Here is a 20,906-nt window from a genome sequence, read left to right on the forward strand (position 1 = left end):
CTTTCTACCTTCCTGTTTTTCCCTGCCTTACTTTTACTAGCTTGTCTTTATTAATCTTCTAGTGAGGTGAGCTCTGGTTTCTTTTATAAAACTGCAGAAGAGAAAGAAAAATTGGTAAAAGCAGAAAGAAAATTTATTGAAGACAGAGTACAAAAAATAATAGACTTGAAAGACAAAGTCTGTGCTCAGTCTAATAAAGGATTTGTTGTCATTAATCAAAAGGTGAGAAAAAAGTTTAGATTTTTAACTGTTTGTAAATATTCCTCAGTGTTTTTCCAAGTGTGGTTTGTGGGCCCCATGTTAGGGCATATCTGTGAGGTCAAAACTATTTTCATAATAGTAATAATAATGCCTTTTACATTGTGTTGATGTCTGCAATGATGATGCAAAGCAGTGATAGGTAAAACCGCTGGCACTTTTGAACAAATCATAGCAGTAGCACCAAACTGTACTAGTCATCATATTCTTTATTGCCACATTACCCACATACAAAAAGGGCAGTTTCATTTAAGATTGTTTTGATGAAATGGGAAAACTTAAAAATTTTATCAAATTTTGATCCTTGAAATTGCACCTTCTTATTTTTTAATTGAAGTATAGTTGGTTTACAACATTGTGTTAATTTCAGGTGTACGGCATAATGGGCTTCCCTGATAGCTCAGATGGTAAAGTACCCGCCTGATTTTTGTGGATTATACTCCATTATAGTTTATTATAAGATAATAGGTACATCCCTGTGCTATACAGTATATCCTTGTTGATATATGTAAAAGATAAAAGATATAAAAGATAGAAGGCTTATCTATTTTTTAAAAACTTAAAAGAATTATTTTTATGTTTGGCTGTGCTGGGTCTTCGTTGGGCATTTTTTTTTAGTTGCAGTGCACAGGTTTCTCACTGGTGGCTTCTCTTGTTGTGGAGCATGGGCTCTAGAGCGCAGGCTCAGTAGTTGTGGCACACAGGCTTAGATGCTCTGTGGCATATGGGAGTTAGCCCATGGCATATGGGATCTTCCTGGATCAGAGATCGAACTCATGTCTCCTGCATTGGCAGGCAGATTCTTTACTGCTGACTCACTGGGGAAGCCCTTATCTGTTTTATGTATAGTAGCTTGTATGTGTCCATCCCATACCCTGATTTGGTTCTCCTCGCTTTCCCTTTTCCCTTTGGTAACTACAGGTTTCTTTTCTACATCTGTGAATCTGTTTCTGTTTTGCACATACATTGATTTGTGTTACTTTTTAGGTTCCACATATAAGTGATATCATATAGTGTTTGTCTTTCTCTAACTTATTTCACTGAACGTAATATTCTTTCAGTCCATTCATGTTGCTACAGATGGCAGTATTTCATTCTTTTTTATGGCTCAGTAATATTTCATTGCATATATATATCGCAATTTTATCCATTCATCTGTTGATGGGCATTTGGGTTGCCACCATGTCTTGGCTATTGTAAATAGTGCTGCTGTGAACATTGGGTGCATGTATTTTTTTGAATTAGTGTTTTCTGGAAATATACCCAGAAGTGGATGTATCCTTTTATAATTCTGTGTCACAAAATTTGAAAGATGGACAAAATACTTCTGCTACATATCAAAATAAGGGTCTTGAAGCTCTTGTGTAATTGAGTTGCAAACTAACATAGCCACTTTTTTCATGGAATGCCATTTTTACTTGAAAGAATGACTGACAGGATGGTTGTTTAGACATGGGTATTTGGTAGGTTTTTCTCAAAAATGACTGAAACAGTCTTGCCACTTCAAGGAAACAATAGACAGTATGTATTGGCAATAATAACATTTGAGCTTTCAAACAAAAGTTAGAATTTTGGAAAACTTGTACCTGTCACTTTGAGCTTGACAGTTTTCCAATACTTGAAAGACTCTTCTGATAATATTAGTGATGATATTAGCAAATGTGATATTTTTGATGTTGTATAACCATGAAAATTCTTAAAGAGATGGGAACACCAGACCACCTTACCTGTCTCCTTAGAAACCTGTATGTGACAGTTAGAACCTTACATGGAACAACAGACTGGTTCAAATTTGGGGAGTATGACACGGCTATGTATATCACCCTGTTTATTTAACTTACATGCAGAGTACATCATGCAAAATGCCAGGCTGGATGACTCACCAACTGGAATCAAGATTTCCAGGAGAAATATCAACAACTTCAGATATGCAGATGATATCTCTTTAATGGCAGAAAGTGAAGAGGACCCTCTTGACGAGGGTGAAAGAGGAGAGAAAAAGCTGGCTTAAACTCAACATTCAAAAAACTAAGATCATGACATCCAGTTCCATCACTTCATGGCAAATAGATGGAGAAACAATGGAAGCAGTGACAGATTTTATTTTCTTGGACTCCAGAATCACTGTGGATGCTGACTGCAGCCATGAAGTTAAAAGATGCTTGCTCCTTGAAAGGAAAGCTCTGACCAACCTAGAAAGCATCTTGAAAAGTAGAGACATCACTTTGCTAACAAAGGTCCATGTAGTCAAAGCTATAGTTTTTCCAGTAGTCATGTATGGGTGTGAGAGTTGGACCATGAAGAAGGCTGAGCTCCGAAAATTGATGCCTTTGAACTCTGGTGCTAGAGAAGACTCTTGAGAGGCTTCTAGTGACTGACCTGAACTGAATGATTTTATTTTAAAGGGATTAATAAATATTGCAAAAATGTCCATTTAAACTTTAGTCAGTGAAATTCAGTTGCTCGGTTGTGTCCGACTGTTTGCAACCCCATGGACTATAGCAACATAGGCTTTCTGTACATCACCAACTCCTGAAGCTTACTCAACCTCATGTCCATCGAGTAAGTGATGCCATCCAACCATCTCATCCTGTCGTCCCCTTTCCCTCCCACCTTCAATCTTTCCCAGCATCAGGGTCTTTTCCAATGAGTCAGTTCTTCCCATCAGGTGGCCAAAATATTGGAGTTTCAGCTTTAGCATCAGTATTTCCAATGAATATTCAGGACTGATCTCCTTTAGGATTGACTGGTTGGATCTCCTTGCAGTCCAAGGGACTCTCAAGAGACTTCTCCAACGCCACAGTTCGAAGGCATCAAGTCTTCAGTGCTCAGCTTTCTTTACAGTCCAACTCTCACATCCATACTTGACTACTGGAAAAATCATAGCCTTGACTAGGGAACTTAGTCGGCAAGGTGATCTCTCTGCTTTTTGATATGCTGTCTAGGTTGGTCATAGCTTTTCTTCCAAGGAGCAGTGTCTTTTAATTTCATGGCTGCAGTCACCATCTGCCGTGATTTTGGAGCCCCCCAAAATAAAGTCTGTCACTGTTACCATTGTTTCCCCATCTATTTGCCATGACGTGATGGGACCAGATGTCATGATCTTAGTTTTATGAATGTTGAATTTTAAGCCTACTTTTTCACTCTCTTCTTTAACTTTCATCAAGAGACTCTTTAGTTCTTCATTACCCTCTGCCATAAGGGTGGTGTCATCTGCATATCTGAGGTTATTGATATTCCTCCCGGCAGCCTTGACTGCAGCTTGTGCTTCATCCAGCCTGGCATTTCGCATGATGTACTCTGCGTATAAGTTAAATAAGCAGGATAACAATATACAACCTTGACATACTCCGTTCCCGATTTGGAACCAGTCTGTTGTTCATGTCCAGTTCTAACTGTTGCTTCCTGACCTGCATACATATTTCTTAGGAGGCAGGTCAGGTGGTCTGGTATTCCCATCTCTTGAAGAATTTTCCAGTTTGTTGTGATCCACACAAAGGCTTTGGCGTAGTCAATAAAGCAGAAGTAGATGTTTTTCTGGAGCTCTCTTGCTGTTTTGATGATCCAGCGGATGTTGGCAATTGGATCTCTGGTTCCTCTGCCTTTTCTAAATCCAGCTTGAACATCTGGAAGTTCATGGTTCACGTACTGCTGAATCCTGGCTTGGAGAATTTTGCACATTACTTTGCTAGCGTGTGAGATGAGTGCAACTGTGTGGTAGTTTGAACATTCTTTGGCATTGCCTTTCTTTGGGATTGGAATGAAAACTGACCTTTTCCAGTCCTGTGGCCACTGCTGAGTTTTCCAGATTTGCTGGCATATTGAATGCAGCACTTTCACAGCATCATCTTTTTGGATTTGAAATAACTCAAGTGGAATTCCATCCCCTCCACTAGCTTTGTTTGTAGTGATGCTTCCTAAGGCCCAGTTGACTTTGCATTCCAGGATGTCTGGTTCTAGGTGAGTGATCACACCATCATGGTTATCTGGGTCATGAAGATCTTTTTTGTACAGTTCTTCTGTGTATTCTTGCCATCTCTTCTTAATATCTTCTGCTTCTGTTAGGTCCATATCATTTCTGTTCTTTATTGTGTCCATCTTTGGGTGAAATGTCCCCTTGGTATCTCTAATTTTCTTGAAGAGATCTCTAGTCTTTCCCATTCTATTGTTTTCCTCTGTTTCTTTGTATTGATCATTGAGGAAGGCTTTCTTATCTCTCCTTGCTATTCCTTGGAACTCTGCATTCAAATGGGTATATCTTTCCTTTTCTCCTTTGCTTTTCACTTCTCTTCTTTTTTCAGCTATTTGTAAGTCCTCCTCAGACAACCATTTTGCCTTTTTGCATGTTCTCCTTGGGGATGGTCTTGATCACTGCCTCCTTGTACAATGTCATGAACCTCTGTCCATAGTTCATCAGGCACTCTGTCTATCAGATCTAATTCCTTGAATCTGTCTGTCACTTCCACTGTATAATTGTAAGGGATTTGATTTAGGCCATACCTGAATGTTCTAGTGGTTTTCCCCACTTTCTTCAATTTAAGTCTGAATGTGGCAATAAGGACATGATCTGAGCCACAGTCAACTCCTGGTCTTGTTTTGCTGACTGTACAGAGCTTCTCCATCTTTGGCTGCAAAGAATATGATCAATCTGATTTTGCTATTGACCTTCTGGTGATGTCCATGTGTAGAGTCTTCTCTTGTGTTGTTGGAAGAGGGTGTTTGCTATGACCAGTGTGTTCTCTTGGCAAAGCCCTGTCAGCCTTTGCCCTGCTTCAGTTTGTACTCCAAGGGCAAATTTGCCTGTTAGTCCAGGTGTTTCTTGACTTCCTACTTTTGCATTCCAGTCCCCTATAATGAAAAGGACATCTTTTTTGGGTGTTAGTTCTAGAAGATCTTGTAGGTCTCCACAGAACATTCAACTTTAGCTTCTTCAGCATTACTGTTCGGGGCATAGACTTGGATTACTGTGATATTGAATGGTTTGCCTCGGAAATGAACAGAGATCATCCTGTTGTTTTTGAGATTGCATCCAAGTACTGCATTTTGGACTCTTCTGTTAACTATGAGGGCTACTCCATTTCTTATATGGGATTCTTGCCCACGGTAGTAGATATCATGGTCATCTGAGTTACATTCACTCATTTCAGTCCATTTTAGTTCACTGATTCCTATAAAGTCAATGTTCTCTCTTGCCATCTCCTGTTTGACTACTTCTAATTTACCTTGATTCATGGACCTAACATTCCAGGTTCCTATGCAACACTGCTCTTTACAGTATCGGACTTTACTTCCATCCCAAGTCACATCCACAGCTGGGTGGTGTTTTTGCTTTGGCTCCGTCAATTCATTCTTTCTCGAGTTATTTCTCCACTGATCTCCAGTAGCCTATTGGACTCCTACCGACCCGGGGAGTTCATCTTTCAGTGTCTTATCTTTTTGGCTTTTCATACTGTTCATGCAGTTGTCATGGCAAGAATACTGAAATGGTTTGCCATTCCCTTCTCCAGTAGACCACGTTTTGTCAGAACTCTCCACTATGACCCATCCGTCTTGGGTGGCCCTATATGGCATGGCTCATAGTTCATTGAGTTAGACAAGGCTGTGGTCCATGTGATCAGTTTGGTCAGTTTTCTGTGATTGTGGTTTTCATTCTGCCCTGTGATGGAGAAGGATGGAAGATTCCTGATGGGAGAGACTGACTGAAGGGGAAACTGGGTCTTATTCTGATGGGCAGGGCCATTCTTGGTAAATCTTTAATTCAATATCTGTTGATGGGCTGGGCTATGTTCCCTCCCTGAGGCCAAAGTATGGTGGAGGTAATAAAGATAATGGTAATGAAGGTAAATCTCCTTCAAAAGATCTGGTGGAGGCTTTGCTGCACTCCCCGACCCCGACCCTGCAGTAGACCACCCATCCCTCTGCTGGTGACTCCTGGACACTCCGGGCAAGTCTCAGTCAGTCTCTTGTGGGGTCATTGCTCCTTTCTCCTGGGTTCTGGTGCACACAAGGTTTTGTTTGTGCCCTCCTAGAGTCTTTATCCCCAGTCCTGTGTAAGTTCTGCCAGCTCTATGGTGGGGTTAATGGTGATCTCTTTCAAGAGTGTTTATGCCATACCCAGGTCTGCTGCACCCAGAGCCCCTGCCCCTGCGGCAGGCCACGGCTGCCCTGTACCCCTGCAGGAGACACTCAAACACTCAGAGGCAGGCTCAGTCTCTGTGGGGTCTCCTGGTGTGCACAGAGGTTTTATTTGAGCCCTCAGAGCATCTCTGGTGGGTATGGTGTTTGATTCTAAATGTGATTTTGCCCCTCCTATCATCTTGCTGGGGCTTCGCCTTTGCCCTTGGGCGTGGGGTATCTTCTTTTGGGGGGATCCCACATTCTCCTGTTGATGGTTGTTCAGCAGCGAGTTGTAATTTTGGAGTTCTCGCAGGAGGAGATGAGTGCACGTCCTTCTACTCCACTATCTTTTTTCCCTCTTTTTTCCCATATTATAATTTTAACTTATAATATGATAAGTATTATAGATACAGATCACATAAACGAAAGCTCTTTGGGTTCTTAGTAATTTTTAAGATTGTGAAGCAGTGTTGAGACCAAAAAGTTTGAGAACTATTGGCTTAAAACATGCTTATAACTTTTATGCTAATTTGATTATAGGGAATTGATCCATTTTCCTTAGATGCTCTTGCAAAACATGGCATTTTAGCTCTTCGTAGAGCAAAAAGAAGAAACATGGAAAGGTAAGCTTGCTGATAATTATGTATCTTAAGTTTTTTTATAGATTAAATTGAAATTATCCGTGTGTATTCCTTTTAGCTTTTATGTCAGTGTTGTTGAACAAAAAGTAACATTCACTTCAGTTCAGTTGCTCAGTCGTGTCTGACTCTTTTTGACCCCATGGACTGCAGCATGCCAGGCCTCCCTGTCCATCACCAACTCCTGGAGTTTACCCAAACTCATGTCCATGGAGTCAGTGATGCCATCCAAGCATCAAATAGTATCATACACATTTCAAATTTTGTTCATAATTTCAGTAAATAATGGAAGTGTTCAAAATCAAGATTGTTAATACATCTCAACTTTTTCTCATGTGAGCCTCAGAAGGTTTTCATTTTCTTAAAACAGATTTGAAAATAATACAATATAATGACAATGCAGTCTTCTGTGTTAGATTATCTTTTTCAGCTTTAACAAATTAGTCTGTATATTTTTCATAACCAAAGCTATGGTGTTATATATGTAATTTCAGACTCTCTCTTGCTTGTGGTGGAGTGGCTGTGAATTCTGTTGAAGACCTCAGTATAGATTGCTTGGGACATGCTGGTCTTGTATATGAGTATACATTAGTGAGTATTTCTGTGGGCAGTGGTTATAATGTGAACAGGAAACTTAAAAAAAAAAACTAAACTTTTAAATTCACATTTTATTTTATGAGAATCCACAGGATAGATTTTACAGTTTATCTTTCTAAATGTTTCTTAATAGTTCAGATATAACTTAACTGCTTTAACACATATTTGGTTAATGCTATGTGATGTGCTCAGTTGCTTCAGTTGTGTCCGACTCTTTGTGACCCTGTGGACCTCAGCCTGCCAGGCTCCAATGTCCATGGGATTCTCCAGGAATACTGGAGTGGGTTGCCATGCCTTCCTCCAGGGGATCTTCCCAACCCAGGGATTGGACCCATGCTTCCTGCGACTCTTGCATTGCAGGCAGATTCTTTACCTGCTGAGCCATCAGGGAAGCCCACATTTAGTTATACTTGATAAGAAAAATTCATACAAAGTTTGGATTCTGATAGTATCAGCTAGGTCTTGATTTCATAATGGCTTTACGTATTAAAGTTATATCTCCTTGTATTACCTTTTAGGGTGAGGAAAAGTACACTTTTATTGAGGACTGCATTAACCCTCGCTCTGTCACCTTGTTGGTTAAGGGACCAAATAAGCATACTCTCACACAAATCAAGGATGCTGTAAGGGATGGACTTCGTGCCATCAAAAATGCCATTGAAGATGGTAAGCTCTTTTTTGTGATAGATACGAACCTCACATATTTTTAAAGTAGTAATAATCTATTATGGGATGCATAGTATTTTAAACGATATGAATGATTCAGTTCAGTTCAGTTCAGTCACTCAGTCGAGTCTGACTCTTTGCAACCCCATGAATCACAGCACGCCAGGCCTCCCTGTCCATCACCAACTCCCGGAGTTCATTCAAACTCACGTCTATCGAGTCGGTGATGCCATCCAGCCATCTCATCCTCTGTCGTCCCCTTCTCCTCCTGCCCCCAATCCCTCCCAGCGTCAGTCTTTTCCAATGAGTCAGCTCTTTGCATGAGGAGGCCAAAGTATTGGAGTTTCAGCTTTAGCATCATTCCTTCCAAAGAACACCCAGGACTAATCTCCTTTAGAATGGACTGGTTGGATCTCTTTGCAGTCCAAGGGACTCTCAAGAGTCTTCTCCAACACCACAGTTCAAAAGCATCAGTTCTTTGGCGCTCAGCTTTCTTCACAGTCCAACTCTCACATCCATACATGACTACTGGAAAAACCATAGCCTTCACTAGACAGACCTTAGTTGGCAAAGTAATGTGTCTGCTTTTGAATTCTCTTATTTCACTTCAGACTGTTTATAGTGAAGTTTTCTCCTTCGGGATAGCTTTTTCTATAGTTCATTTAATTAAAAAGATTTTTTTTGACTGTGCTGGGTCTTTGTCTAGTTGTAGCAAGCAGGGGTGGTACACTGTGGTGCACGGGGCTCCTCATTGTGTTGGCCTCTCCTGTTGTGGAACACAGGCTGTAGGTGCACAGGTTCAGTCGTTGTGGCACATGGACCCTAGAGCTTGCAGGCTGCAGTAGTTGTGGCTCAGCAGTTGCGGCTCACGGGCTCTAGAGCATGGACTCAGTGGTGTATGGGTTTAGTTGCTTCGAAGCTTGTGGAATCTTTCCCGGCCAGGGTTGGAATCCATGTCCGCTGCATTGGCAGGCAGATTCTTACCCACTGGACCACCAGGGATGTACTGAAATATTCTTAATAGTATGCTGCCTTTTTAATTAACTTCTATTTATTAAATGAAAAAACTGATTTAAAATTGTAGTATCATTTTTTATTTTTAGAAATTTATTTTTAAAATCATGAAAATGCTTTTACAGCTTAGGACCCATTCCATTTCCTCATTGCAGTATAATTTTAAGGAAGATTAGGAAAGAATATTTATTGATAATTTATTACCAGCTTCCTTCTAAAAGGAGTTAGGGTTAGATAATTCAATAACATACTATGTAAGTGAGAATAGGAAACACATCATGAAAAAATGCTCAACATCATTATTCATTAGGGAAATGAAAATCAAGACCACCAAGAGATACTGTTTCATGGTGACTAAGATGGCAGTAATCAAAAACCTGGACAATAATGATGAAAATGTGGAGAAATTGGAACCCTTATACATTGCTGGTGGAAACTGTTGAAAAACAGGCAGTTTCTCAAAGATTAAATATAGTTACTCTATGACCAGCACATCAGCTCTTAGGTGTGCATACAAGTAAGGTAAAAATGTATGTGCACACCAAAAATACACATGAATGTTCATAGTAGCCAGCCAGTGGAAACAATCCAAATATCCATTAGCTGATGAATAGATAAATAAAATGTGGTATGTCTATACAATGGAGTATTATAAAGGAATAAATACTGATATATGCTACAATATTGGTGATCTTGAAAACATTCTATAAGGTAAAAGAATCTAGGCACGAAAGTCTGTGTGTTATATGATTCCAGAAAAGGCAAGGCCATAAAAAGTAGATTAGTAGTTGTGATTGTCAGGGGCTGGGGGAAGAGGAAATAGGGGATGATTGCTAGTGGGTACAGGGTACTTTTAGGAAAGTATTTTGGGATTAGGATGGTGATGGTTACAGAGTCATGTGAATATACTGGAAACTACTGGGAAGTGCACTTTTGTTTTGGCTGCATAGCACGGAATCTGGGATTCCCTAACCAGGGATCGGGCCCACGCCCCCTGTGGCGGAAGTGTAGAGTCTTAACCACTGCACCAGTGTAAAAGGCTGAATTTTACGGTATGTGAATTGTATCTCAAAAAAAATAGAGTAACTCTATAAACAATATATCAGATTTGTCTGATAAGCAAAAGCATAAATGTGAAATAATGGTAGAACAGAAGCTGAGATGGAAAATTAGAACCTAGGAAAATAGAATATGGATATAGCAAACATAATAGTCACTGTAATATTTAATCTGCCAGGACATAGAGATACAATCAGCTACATAGTTTTCATTATTGAAAAGGAGAAATCACAGCAGTTCCTAAATTGAAAAAATATGGGAGTTGGTATGAGAGCCTGCTTCTTATAGTCACTTTTGATGAAAGCTAGTAGTATTTTTTAAAGAAGATAAACATATGATTCAGCATGAAGGCTTTGGTAGTTCAACCTGGTTCTTAGGCTTTAGAATACAAAGAAAAATGGACTATTAAAAAAAATCATTTCAACCTCTTAGTTTTTTAAGAAATAATTTATATAGGTAATTGACATATTATGAACTACACATGTTTAAAGTATATATACAGCCATGAAACAGTCCCCTCAGTCAAGATAATGAATATATTTATCACCCTGAAAAGTTACCTCATTGCCCCTTGGTAATCCTTCCTTCCTCCTCTGCCTGTGTCACCCTGCCCGTAGGCAGCCTCCTGGGCGCAACAGGAAGTCAGCTTTCTGTTGCTATAGATTAGTTTGCATTTTTTAGAATCTTGTATGAGTGGAATAATACACTATGTATTCTTTTCTTTTGCTTGGCTTCTTTTACTCAACATAATTATTGTAAATTAATTAATGTTATTATATTGATCAGGGTTCATTCATTTTATTGCTAGATAGTATTCCATTTTATTAATATACTATAGTTTATTTCATCAAATTCACCTATTGATGAACATTTGGTTGTTTACAGTTCTTGGCTATAGCAAATAAAGTTGTTATGAACATTTGTGTACAAGTCTTTGTATGGACATACGCTCGATGGACATGAGTTTGGGTGAACTCCGGGAGTTGGTGATGGACAGGGAGGCCTGGTGTGCTGCGATTCATGGGGTCGCAAAGAGTCGGACACGACTGAGCGACTCAACTGATGCTTTCATTTGCCTTGGGTAAATGGCTAGGAAAGCAATGCTACGTTTTAGCTTTTTAGAAACTGCTCAACTGTTTTGTCGTGTACTATTTTACCTTCCTGTTGGTTGGTCTGCATCCTTGCCAGTAGTACTGGGTACGGTCAGTCATGTTAACTTAGCCATTCTAAAATTTAAGAAACGAAACTGTAAATTTAATTTGCGTTTTCTTAATGATCATTGATGTTAAGCATCTTTTCATGTGCTTACTTGCTATCCATATCTTTGGTGAAGTTTCTGTTCAAATCTTTTGCCCTTTTAAAAATTGGGTTGTTTGTTCTCTTATTGTTGAGCTTGAGAGTTCTTTATATATTCTGGATACAAATACCTTTTCAGATATGTGATCTGTAAATATTTTCTGCTACTCTGTAGTTTGTTCTGTTATTCTCTTAACAGTGTATTTCAAAGAAGAATTCTTAATTTTAATGAAGTATAATTTATCAGTTTTCCTTTCATGGATTATGCTTTTGGGTGATGCCTAAAAAATCTTTTATCTACCCAAGGTCGCAACATTTTTCTTTTAGAACTGTCAGTCTTCGGTTTGTGCAGTCTCTACCACCATCTATCACAGAACATCTTTCATCTTGCAAAACTGAAACTCTGTACCCACAATAACTTTTCATTCTCTTCTCCCCCGACCCCCGGAGACCACCATTCTATATTCTGTCTTTATGAATCTGACTGTTCTATGTACTTGATATGAATGGAATCATACAGTTTTTGTCCTTTTGTCAATGGCTATTTTGCTGAGTATAATGTCTTCAGGGTTCATCCATGTTATATTATTAGCATGTTTCAAAATTTCCTTCCTTTTAAGGCTGAATAATATTCTATTGTAGATATATACCACATTTTCTTTGTCCATTCTTTGTTTTTTTCTTGGCCACAGCTTGTGACTTGAGGGGTCTTAGTTCCCTAACGGGGACTGAACCCGTGACCAAAGTCCTACCCACTGGACTGCCAGGGAATTCCCTACCCCTCATCTGCACTGGCAGGCAGACTTCACCACTGAGCCGCCAGGGACGCCCTGGAGTTTTCTCCATGGGAGGATTCTAACCACAAATTCAGTCTCTTTTATGGATACAGGACTGTTCAGGTTGTCTGGTTTTCTTGAGTGAGCTTTAGTACTTTGTGCCCTTCAAGAAATGTGTCCACTTCATCTAAGTTAAGATCATACTGCCCTGAACTAATCTGATTTGCTGCCTATTTGTGGTAGATAAAGTTATATTGGAACATAGATGCCCCCGTTTGTTATGTATTGTCTGTGACTTTGTGCTATGCTAGCAGAATCGAATAGTTGCGGAAGAGATGGCATGGCCTACAGAGCCTAAAATATTCATTACCTGGCCTTTTGCAGAAAGTTTGCTAACCCCTGATCTTTGTTTTCAAATTTACTGGCATTAAGTTGTTTGTAATATTACTTTATTATCCCTTTAATATCTGTAGAATCTGTAGTGACAGATTTCTGCACTGTTCTCATTTCATTTCATGGATCATTTTTATTTCATTGATTTCCACTTTGATCTTTACTATTTTCCTTCTTCTGCTTACATTAGTTTTCATTTGTTCTTCATTGGTTTGAGACCTTTGTGCTTTTCTAATATGAGTGTTTAGTGATGTAAATTTCTCTTCAGTTACTGCTTTAGTAACTTCCCACACTTATTGGTATGTTGTGTTTTTATAGGAGAATGGGATCTGGGAAGTTTTCAAAGCTACTGGTAATGTTCTGTTTCTAAAACTGGGTGGTAGGTACATGGGTACGTTTATTTGTATATTTATTCTTTATATCTTATACATGTAAATACTGTTTTGTGTTTATTCAGTATTTAACAAGGAGCTTTTAGAAAGTGTGAATGGGAGGTGAGGCTCTAATTACCTTGTGGGTAGACAATTCTCTTGAGCAGTTATGTTGTACAATGAAGCAGAGAAAGGGCGTTGTAATTAAAGAATGATGTAGGATAAAAGGAGAGATTCTCTTTGTGTTTATTACTTTAAACATGGATGATTCCAAAGCAAGTTTACTAATTCAAAGAAGAGTAAATAAACTTTATAAAACCATACCAGCAGGTGTAAGAGTTATATCCTCAATTGAAAATTGATGTGTTTAACCAGAGCTTTGGCCATAGAATAATAACACCTAATTTTTTTTCAAACAGTTTGGGTCTGCTTGTGCAAGGAAGTAAATACTTCCTTGAGTTCTGAGAATTGCATACCAAAAACTATGGCCAGTTTATGTTGACCTAGCATTTTTTTTCAAATCAAATGCTGTTATTAGTTGTCTGCAACAATAAATTTTAAGTAACTACATTTTAAGTGTAGTTATAAAGGAGAAGGATGAAGGTATGTCTGCTTTTATAAACAATGAAATAAGCTGTTTGTAGCCAGCTGTTACCTGTTCAATTCAGTCCAGTCACTCAGTCGTGTCCGACTCTTTGCGACCCCATGAACTGCAGCATGCCTCCCTGTCCATCACCAACTCCTGGAGTTTATTCTGACTCAAATCCATTGAGTCGGTGATGCCATCTAACCATCTCATCCTCTGTCGTCCCCTTCTCCTCCTGCCTTCCATCTTTCCCATCATCAGGGTCTTTTCCAATGAGTCAGTTTTTCTAATCAGGTAGCCAAAGTAGTGGAGCTTCAGCTTCAGCATCAGTCCTTCCAATGAATATTCAGGACTGACTTCCTTTAGAATTGACTGGTTGAATCTCCTTGCAGTCCCAGGGACTCTCAACAGTCTTCTCCAACACCACAGTTCAAAAGCATCAAGTCTTTGGCACTCAGCTTTCTTTATAGTCCAACTCTCACATCCATACATGACCGCTGGAAAAACCATAGCTTTGACTAGACGGACGTTTGTTGGCAAAGTAATCCCTCTGCTTTTTAATATGCTGTCTACGTTGGTCGTAACTTTTCTTCCAAGGAGTAAGCGTCTTTTAATTTCATGGCTGCAGTCACCATCTGCAGTGATTTTGGAGCCCCCAAAAATAAAGTCTGACACTGTTTCCACTGTTTCCCCATCTATTTACCATGAAGTGATGGGACCGGATGCCATGATCTTAGTTTTCTGAATGTTGAGCTTTAAGCCAGCTTTTTCCACTCTCCTCTTTCACTTTCATCAAGAGGCTCTTTAGTTCTTTATTACTTTCTGCCATAAGAGTGGTGTCATCTGCCTGTCTGAGGTTACTGATATTTCTCCTGGCAATCTTGATTCCAGCTTGTGCTTCATCCAGCCTGGCATTTCTCATGGTGTACTCTGCATATAAGTTAAATAAGCAGGGTGACAATATACAGCTAGATGTACTCCTTTCCCGATTTGGAACCAGTCTGTTGTTCCATGTCCAGTTCTAACTGTTGCTTCCTGGCCTGCATACAGATTTCTCAGGAGGCAGGTCAGGTGGTCTGGTATTCCCATCTCTTGAAGAATTTTCCACAGTTCATTGTGATCCACACAGTCAAAGGCTTTGGCCTAGCACATCTGTACTGTGCTTAATTATTTAATGATGTATAACTTTAGGATGTTTCGTAAGACATCTGAGTAATCACCGAGCTGTGTGACTTATTTTATTTCTCTCTGTATTTAAATACATTTTAGATGCAGGCAAGATAATAGACCATGAATATCTAGTTGCATTTTTCTCTGTTTCTTCTGTGTGGTATGTCTTGCCAATCATTTTTCCCCCCAATAGGTTGTGTTGTTCCAGGAGCAGGTGCCGTTGAAGTGGCAATAGCTGAAGCTCTAGTTGCATACAAGCACACGATACAAGGAAGAGCTCGTCTCGGAGTCCAAGCTTTTGCTGATGCTTTACTCATTATCCCTAAGGTACAACTATCCTAATGGCCAAAGAATAATTGATTGGACATAAGATGTCTAATGAAATTACCCATATTAGGTATCACAGTAGAGTAGAAAGACAGGTGTTTGCTTGTATTTCCCTGCATAGTTTTAGATGAAGCAGCGAAGTTTTTAGTATAACAGCTCTGAATACTTGTAGGAGTTTCAAGAAATGGCTAAATTGCTACTTGGCTTCTGTCTCTGAGCTCCAAAATTTGAAGTTAACTCCAGAAACTTCTTTCAAAAATACTTCATGATTAATCATAATGGAGAAGTTTAGAATGTAAAATTTAACTAGATTTTGAGTAGATCTTTATTTTGTTGGTGGTATCCAAAGTACGAGCACTTTAAATTATGGGAAGTGAGAACTTTTGGCTGTTTAGCACTTCTAAATACAGTACTAGAAAAGGAGAGAAACAGTTTTGTTTTTTTTTTCTCCGTATCAACAGAAGGATGGAGAACTACCATTTTTTTCCCCTTTGCCTTAATCTGTTTGTGAACCACTTGGAAATACAGAAAACTATCTCAAATATACTATTAACATGACTTAAACCATCTTACTAAAATATTAGCAAAATCTCTTTGATAACTGCTTTAAAATTATTCATAATTTGTTGAATTTTTGTGAATTAGATATCCATAGTTTTCTTTCTCTGAAGAGGCAAAGTCAGTAGTAGTTGCTACACATTGGTAAATTTGAGTATACATTGAGTGGTACCTCTCTACTCACCTGCTGTTGGTGTAGGACCACTTGGGAATGAACTTGGCTTGCATTGCAGGTATCACCCTCTCTGTTGCTAGAAGTCATGACTCCTCATGTGAACAAAGGGCACAGATATGTTACAAATAAGCAGATTTCCTTTAGCAAATGCTCAGGAAAAACCAGAAAACATGTGGCTAGAGGGACCAAGCAAACAACAATACCTTCCTACTTCTTTCCATTAAAAAAAAATCTTTTGCAAGGAGTTGTTATGGAGACGGACCCCGTCAAGGGCCCTTGCCTAGTCCTGGGGAACGAGTTGTCCGAGGAGACACATGCACTGAGAAAGCAGAAGACTGCATTGGGGAGGAGTGGTTAAGCGGAAAGCAGAGCATGGGAACCCGGGAGACCTGCTCTTCCTCTTGACTCGGTCTCGGCTTTCTGGTGCTGGGGTTAGTTTCCAGCTTGTCTGCGGCCAGTCGTCTTGCTAGTGCTCCTATTTGGTCCAGCCCAGGGCCCTTTCCTGGTGGGCGTGCACATCTCTCAGTCAAGATGGAGAGTTTCTGGGAGGTTGTCAGGACATATTGTGGGCTAATGTGGTCCCTCTTTTTGGCCCCTCCCAGAGTCTTCTGATTGGTCTTAGAGGCACCTTTCAGTTGCCTGTTCTCTGTCAGGACCTCCTGTTGTGAAACAACTTATGCAAGTGGTTATTTTTATGCCTGTCCAGGGTGGATGGTTTAGTCCTTAACTGAGGGAAATTATTTTAGCAGGCTGGGGTTGGGGAAACTCTAATGTCTTCAGAATTTAGTGTGATGTACATAGGGGAAATGTTGAAGTGAATATAATAATTACTAGGTACACAAAATAATTAAATTTACATTAAGAATGAAATTCTTCAAAAGGTGATGATTACTACATTATGGGTGTGTTTTCACAAGACTGGAAAGCAGTGCCTTATGTTTTATCTGATATTCTAATATATATGAAGACATTCTATCCATATATTTAATATTATGTTTATTTGTACAGGTTCTTGCTCAGAATTCTGGTTATGACCTGCAGGAAACACTAGTAAAAGTTCAGGCTGAGCATTCAGATTCAAAACAACCTGTTGGCATAGATCTGAACACAGGTAAGACAGTGAGGAAAACTTAGCTGCTTCATAAAAAAGAGGTTATGCTACAGTGACCCAGAATGTATAGTAAGGGGGGGATGTGGAGGTTTGGATGACTTTGTATATTAAAAAAAAATTATATTTATTTATTTTTGGCTGTACTGGATCTTCATTGCTGCAAGTGCTTTTTTTTCTTCCCCTCTAGTTGTGAAGAGCAGGGGCTGCTCGCTTTTGGTGGTGCCTGGTCTTCTCATTGTAGTGGCTTCTCTTGTTGCAGAGCACAGGCCCTAGGGCTTTCAGTCTTCAGTAGCTGAAACACATGGGCTCAGTAGTTCGGGCTTCCAGGCTTGAGACTACAAACTCAATAGTTATGGCTCACAAGCTTAGCTGCTCTGAGGCATGTGAGATCTTCCCGGATGCAGGGAACCTGTATCTCCTGCATTGGCAGGCAGATTCTTTACCATTGAGCCACCAGGGAAGCCCTGACTTTTATATTTAAAGAATGGGTGCCTTTAGTTTACTTTTGAACTTCTTAAAAGCAGATATTCATTTATTTAAGCAATAGTTATTGAGTGCTTATTATTTGACCAGGGATTCACACAGAACAAAAATAGACAAAAGTCCCTGCCCTTCTGAGCTTATGTTGCAGCAGGAAAAGATAGGCAGTAAATGATAACCTTAATAAGTAAGTACCTTTAACATTTTTAAAGGTAATAAATTATATGACAGAAATAAAGGAACAGTATAAGGATGATTGTGAATCCTAGAACAGGAGCATGGGGAGGGTGTTTTAATTTAAAGAGAGTGATCAGAGTAGCCTCAGTGAGAATGCCTATTGAACAAAGTCAAAGAAAATTAGGAAATTAGCTACGTGGGAACTAGGGAAAGAATGTCCTAGGCAGAGGGAATAACTGGTGGGAAAGCCAGTGTCTGGTGTTTTTTGAGGAGGAGATGGGAGATGAGAGAGGTGATAGAAGGTCAGATCACAAGAGGATGTGTGGACCAGTGTGCAGTTTGACTTTCTGTGGTGGAACAGGGAGCAATTTTGAGCAGAGGTGTGACATGGTTTGAATGTATTTAAAAGGATCAGTCTTGCTATTCTGTGGTAAGGAGTCAACTGAACAACTGAAAGGAATTGCCATCGGCGTTGGCTGCTTTGGAGGACTGTGGAGCAGGTTGTGGCTAGAGGTCAGCGTTGAGTTCCGACAAGGCTAAGTTTGAGGTTATCTGTTGACTTTAAAATATACAGTTGGATGTATAAGTTTGAAGCTCAGGAAGGTGGCCCAGATTGGAGATGAAAACTTGGGAGTCGTCAGAGAGTGTGTGTGTGTATTTAACATTAGATCTTTTGTTTAATTTGGGTCTTGGTTGCACCACGTGAGATCTTTCATTGCGGCAGTCAGTCTTAGTTGCTTCGTGGCATGTGGGATCTTAGTTCTCCGACCAGGGATCAGATCCCTGTCACCTGCAAGGCAGATTCCTATCCACTGGACCACCAGGGAAGTCCCAGAGTGTATGTGTTTCAAATCCAGTAGACTGGGTGAGATCACCTAGGGAGTGAGTATAGAGAGAGAAAAGAATCTAGGACTGAGCCTTTGGGTACTCCAGCATTAAGAGCTCAGGAGGAAGAGGAAGAACCAGCAAAGCAGACAGTAAAGGAGCCACTAGTGCAGGGGAGAGACACCAGGCAATGTGGCACCCTGCAAGACAAGCGAGGAAAGAGCAGTGAGGAGGCTGCAGTCGGCTGTGCCAAGTGCTGCTGATGGATGAGGCCTGAGACTCGACCTTCGGGTTCGGCACCATGGAGGCCATCGGTGACCCTGACAATAGTAGTTTTGGCGGTATATGAGATATTGTTAGAATATATAGTCAGTATTAACAGAATATGTCAAGACTGTAGTATTGAAATTGTTTTTGCTTTGCAGGTGAGCCAATGGTAGCAGCAGATGCAGGAGTGTGGGATAACTATTGTGTGAAAAAACAACTTCTTCACTCTTGGTAAGTTTGTATTAATAAGAAGAGAAAGACTTTTAGGGACATAATTGTTAACATTAAGATTTTTCTATTATTTTTGCCACGCTACAGTGGAAAATGGTGAAAAGGCATGGTATCCAGTTATTAAAACTAGCTTCTGTTGTTTTCCAGTCCCTTTTACATTTTAGTTCTAACTGTGGAAGTTATAGGAAATGTTAATATTACTGTTTATTTGAGAGGGAAAGGAAGGAAGTTTACTGAAATAGTACCACATGCATAGTGGGAAAAAAATCAAATGATGTGCCAAAAATGAGTTCAGTTTTGCTGGAATATAAGATTAGGCTTCTACTTTATCAGCAAAGGAGATGGAATTACAATACAGGAGTCTTTATTTATAATGTCTTTGTCTTATCTCACACCAACATCATTGCAGAACAAAGTACCTTTAGTAGCTGGAGATTTCTGGGGGGAAAGGTAAGAGTGAGTTGGTGAGCTTTACTCACCCTGTCATCTTTTCCCTCAGCACTGTGATTGCCACCAATATTCTCCTGGTTGACGAAATTATGCGAGCTGGTATGTCTTCTCTCAAAGGGTGACTGAGTTCAGAATCAACTCTTCTAGAAGCTGAGACTTAGCACATCTTACATCCAATTCCCATTATGGAGCCTGAGCCATTCTTAATTTTTACACAATAAATGCAGTTTATATTTGTTGGTCTTATTCATCAAGGTATAAAGAACATAAGAAATATTTTCACAGGAAAGAAATATTGATGGAAATAGTTTTCCCTTAGAAGTTCTAACTCCCTACCCTTTATTGTATGTATGATATTTTGATATAACAAGAAAAACATATTTGGTCTTTATCCCTAGTTCCTGGCACAAGACCTGCTAAAATCTTTGTAATTTCCTGAGTAATGGGGGTGATGGGAACATTTTTTATTATAATATTTAGTCTTGGTCCCTGGTTCCTAAGATCTTCTAAGACCCTTGAAATCTCTGGAATTCATAAGAGTGCTTTTTGTGTGCTAATAAGGTGAGTCTTGATGGCCCCCTAGATGGCTTCAGGCTGGGGGCTGGTTACCAGAGGAACCAACCATGTGATCAGAGGGTTAGGACTTTAAGCCTCATTGCCCTAGGAGGTAAGGGAAAGGGGCTAGAGATTGAGTTACTAATCAATTATACCTACATGATGAAGCTTCTGTAGACTAATCCCTAAACTGTGAGGTTTGGAGAGCCTCATAAAGAGCTTTTGGAGAGGTTAGTGCAAATATCCATGTGCTGGAAGGGTGGTGCACGCCAGCTCCATGAAGACCAAGCTGCTATACTCAGGAAGCTTTTGGACCACGCCATATATACTTCTGCATCTGGCTGTTTATATTCTTTATAATATCCTTTGTAATAAACTGGTAAGTGTAAGTGTTTCCCCGAGTTTTGTGAGCTGCCATAGCAAATTATCAACCCTGAGATGGAGGGGATTATGGGAACAGAAGTTGGACAGAGGTGTGAGTAACATGTGGACCCACTGCTTGTTGATTGGTGTCTGAGGTAGGGGGTGATATTGTGGAACTGAGCCCTTAACCTGTGGAGTCTCTGCCAAGTCTTGGTAGTTAGTGTCAGAATTGAATTGTAGGACACTCAGTTGTGTCTGGAGAGCTAGAGAATTAGTTGGTGTGGGAAAACCCCCGCACATTTGGTTTCAAATGTTGTGAGTAGAGGAAACAATTTTCCTTTAATATGCTATTGCAGTTTCCATAAAATATAATCTATTCTGATTCTTGCAGCCTTTGGGCAACTTTTAATGAAGAAAATATGGAGCACAGGTTTTAGAGCACTCAA

The 20,906-nt window shown here is 39.8% G+C and overlaps 1 protein-coding gene across 2 annotated transcripts in view; it reads left to right on the plus strand.

Moving 5' to 3' along the window:
- The window catches only part of CCT6B (chaperonin containing TCP1 subunit 6B), a 35,235-nt gene extending 15,454 nt beyond the window's left edge, over positions 1 to 19,781 (plus strand). Inside the window, exons 7-14 of one of the 2 annotated variants that reach the window (XM_005693210.3) lie at positions 63 to 222; positions 6,916 to 6,998; positions 7,508 to 7,604; positions 8,129 to 8,276; positions 15,135 to 15,268; positions 17,010 to 17,112; positions 19,020 to 19,092; positions 19,592 to 19,781. In XM_005693210.3, the coding sequence (XP_005693267.1) occupies positions 63 to 222; positions 6,916 to 6,998; positions 7,508 to 7,604; positions 8,129 to 8,276; positions 15,135 to 15,268; positions 17,010 to 17,112; positions 19,020 to 19,092; positions 19,592 to 19,664 (871 nt within the window). In that variant the 3' untranslated portion in view covers positions 19,665 to 19,781. The remainder of the gene's footprint in view (positions 1 to 62; positions 223 to 6,915; positions 6,999 to 7,507; positions 7,605 to 8,128; positions 8,277 to 15,134; positions 15,269 to 17,009; positions 17,113 to 19,019; positions 19,093 to 19,591) is intronic. The other variant, XM_005693212.3, reaches the window with a different exon arrangement.

Source organism: Capra hircus, chromosome 19 (assembly GCF_001704415.2).
Source record: "Capra hircus breed San Clemente chromosome 19, ASM170441v1, whole genome shotgun sequence".
NCBI classification, from domain to species: domain Eukaryota; kingdom Metazoa; phylum Chordata; class Mammalia; order Artiodactyla; family Bovidae; genus Capra; species Capra hircus.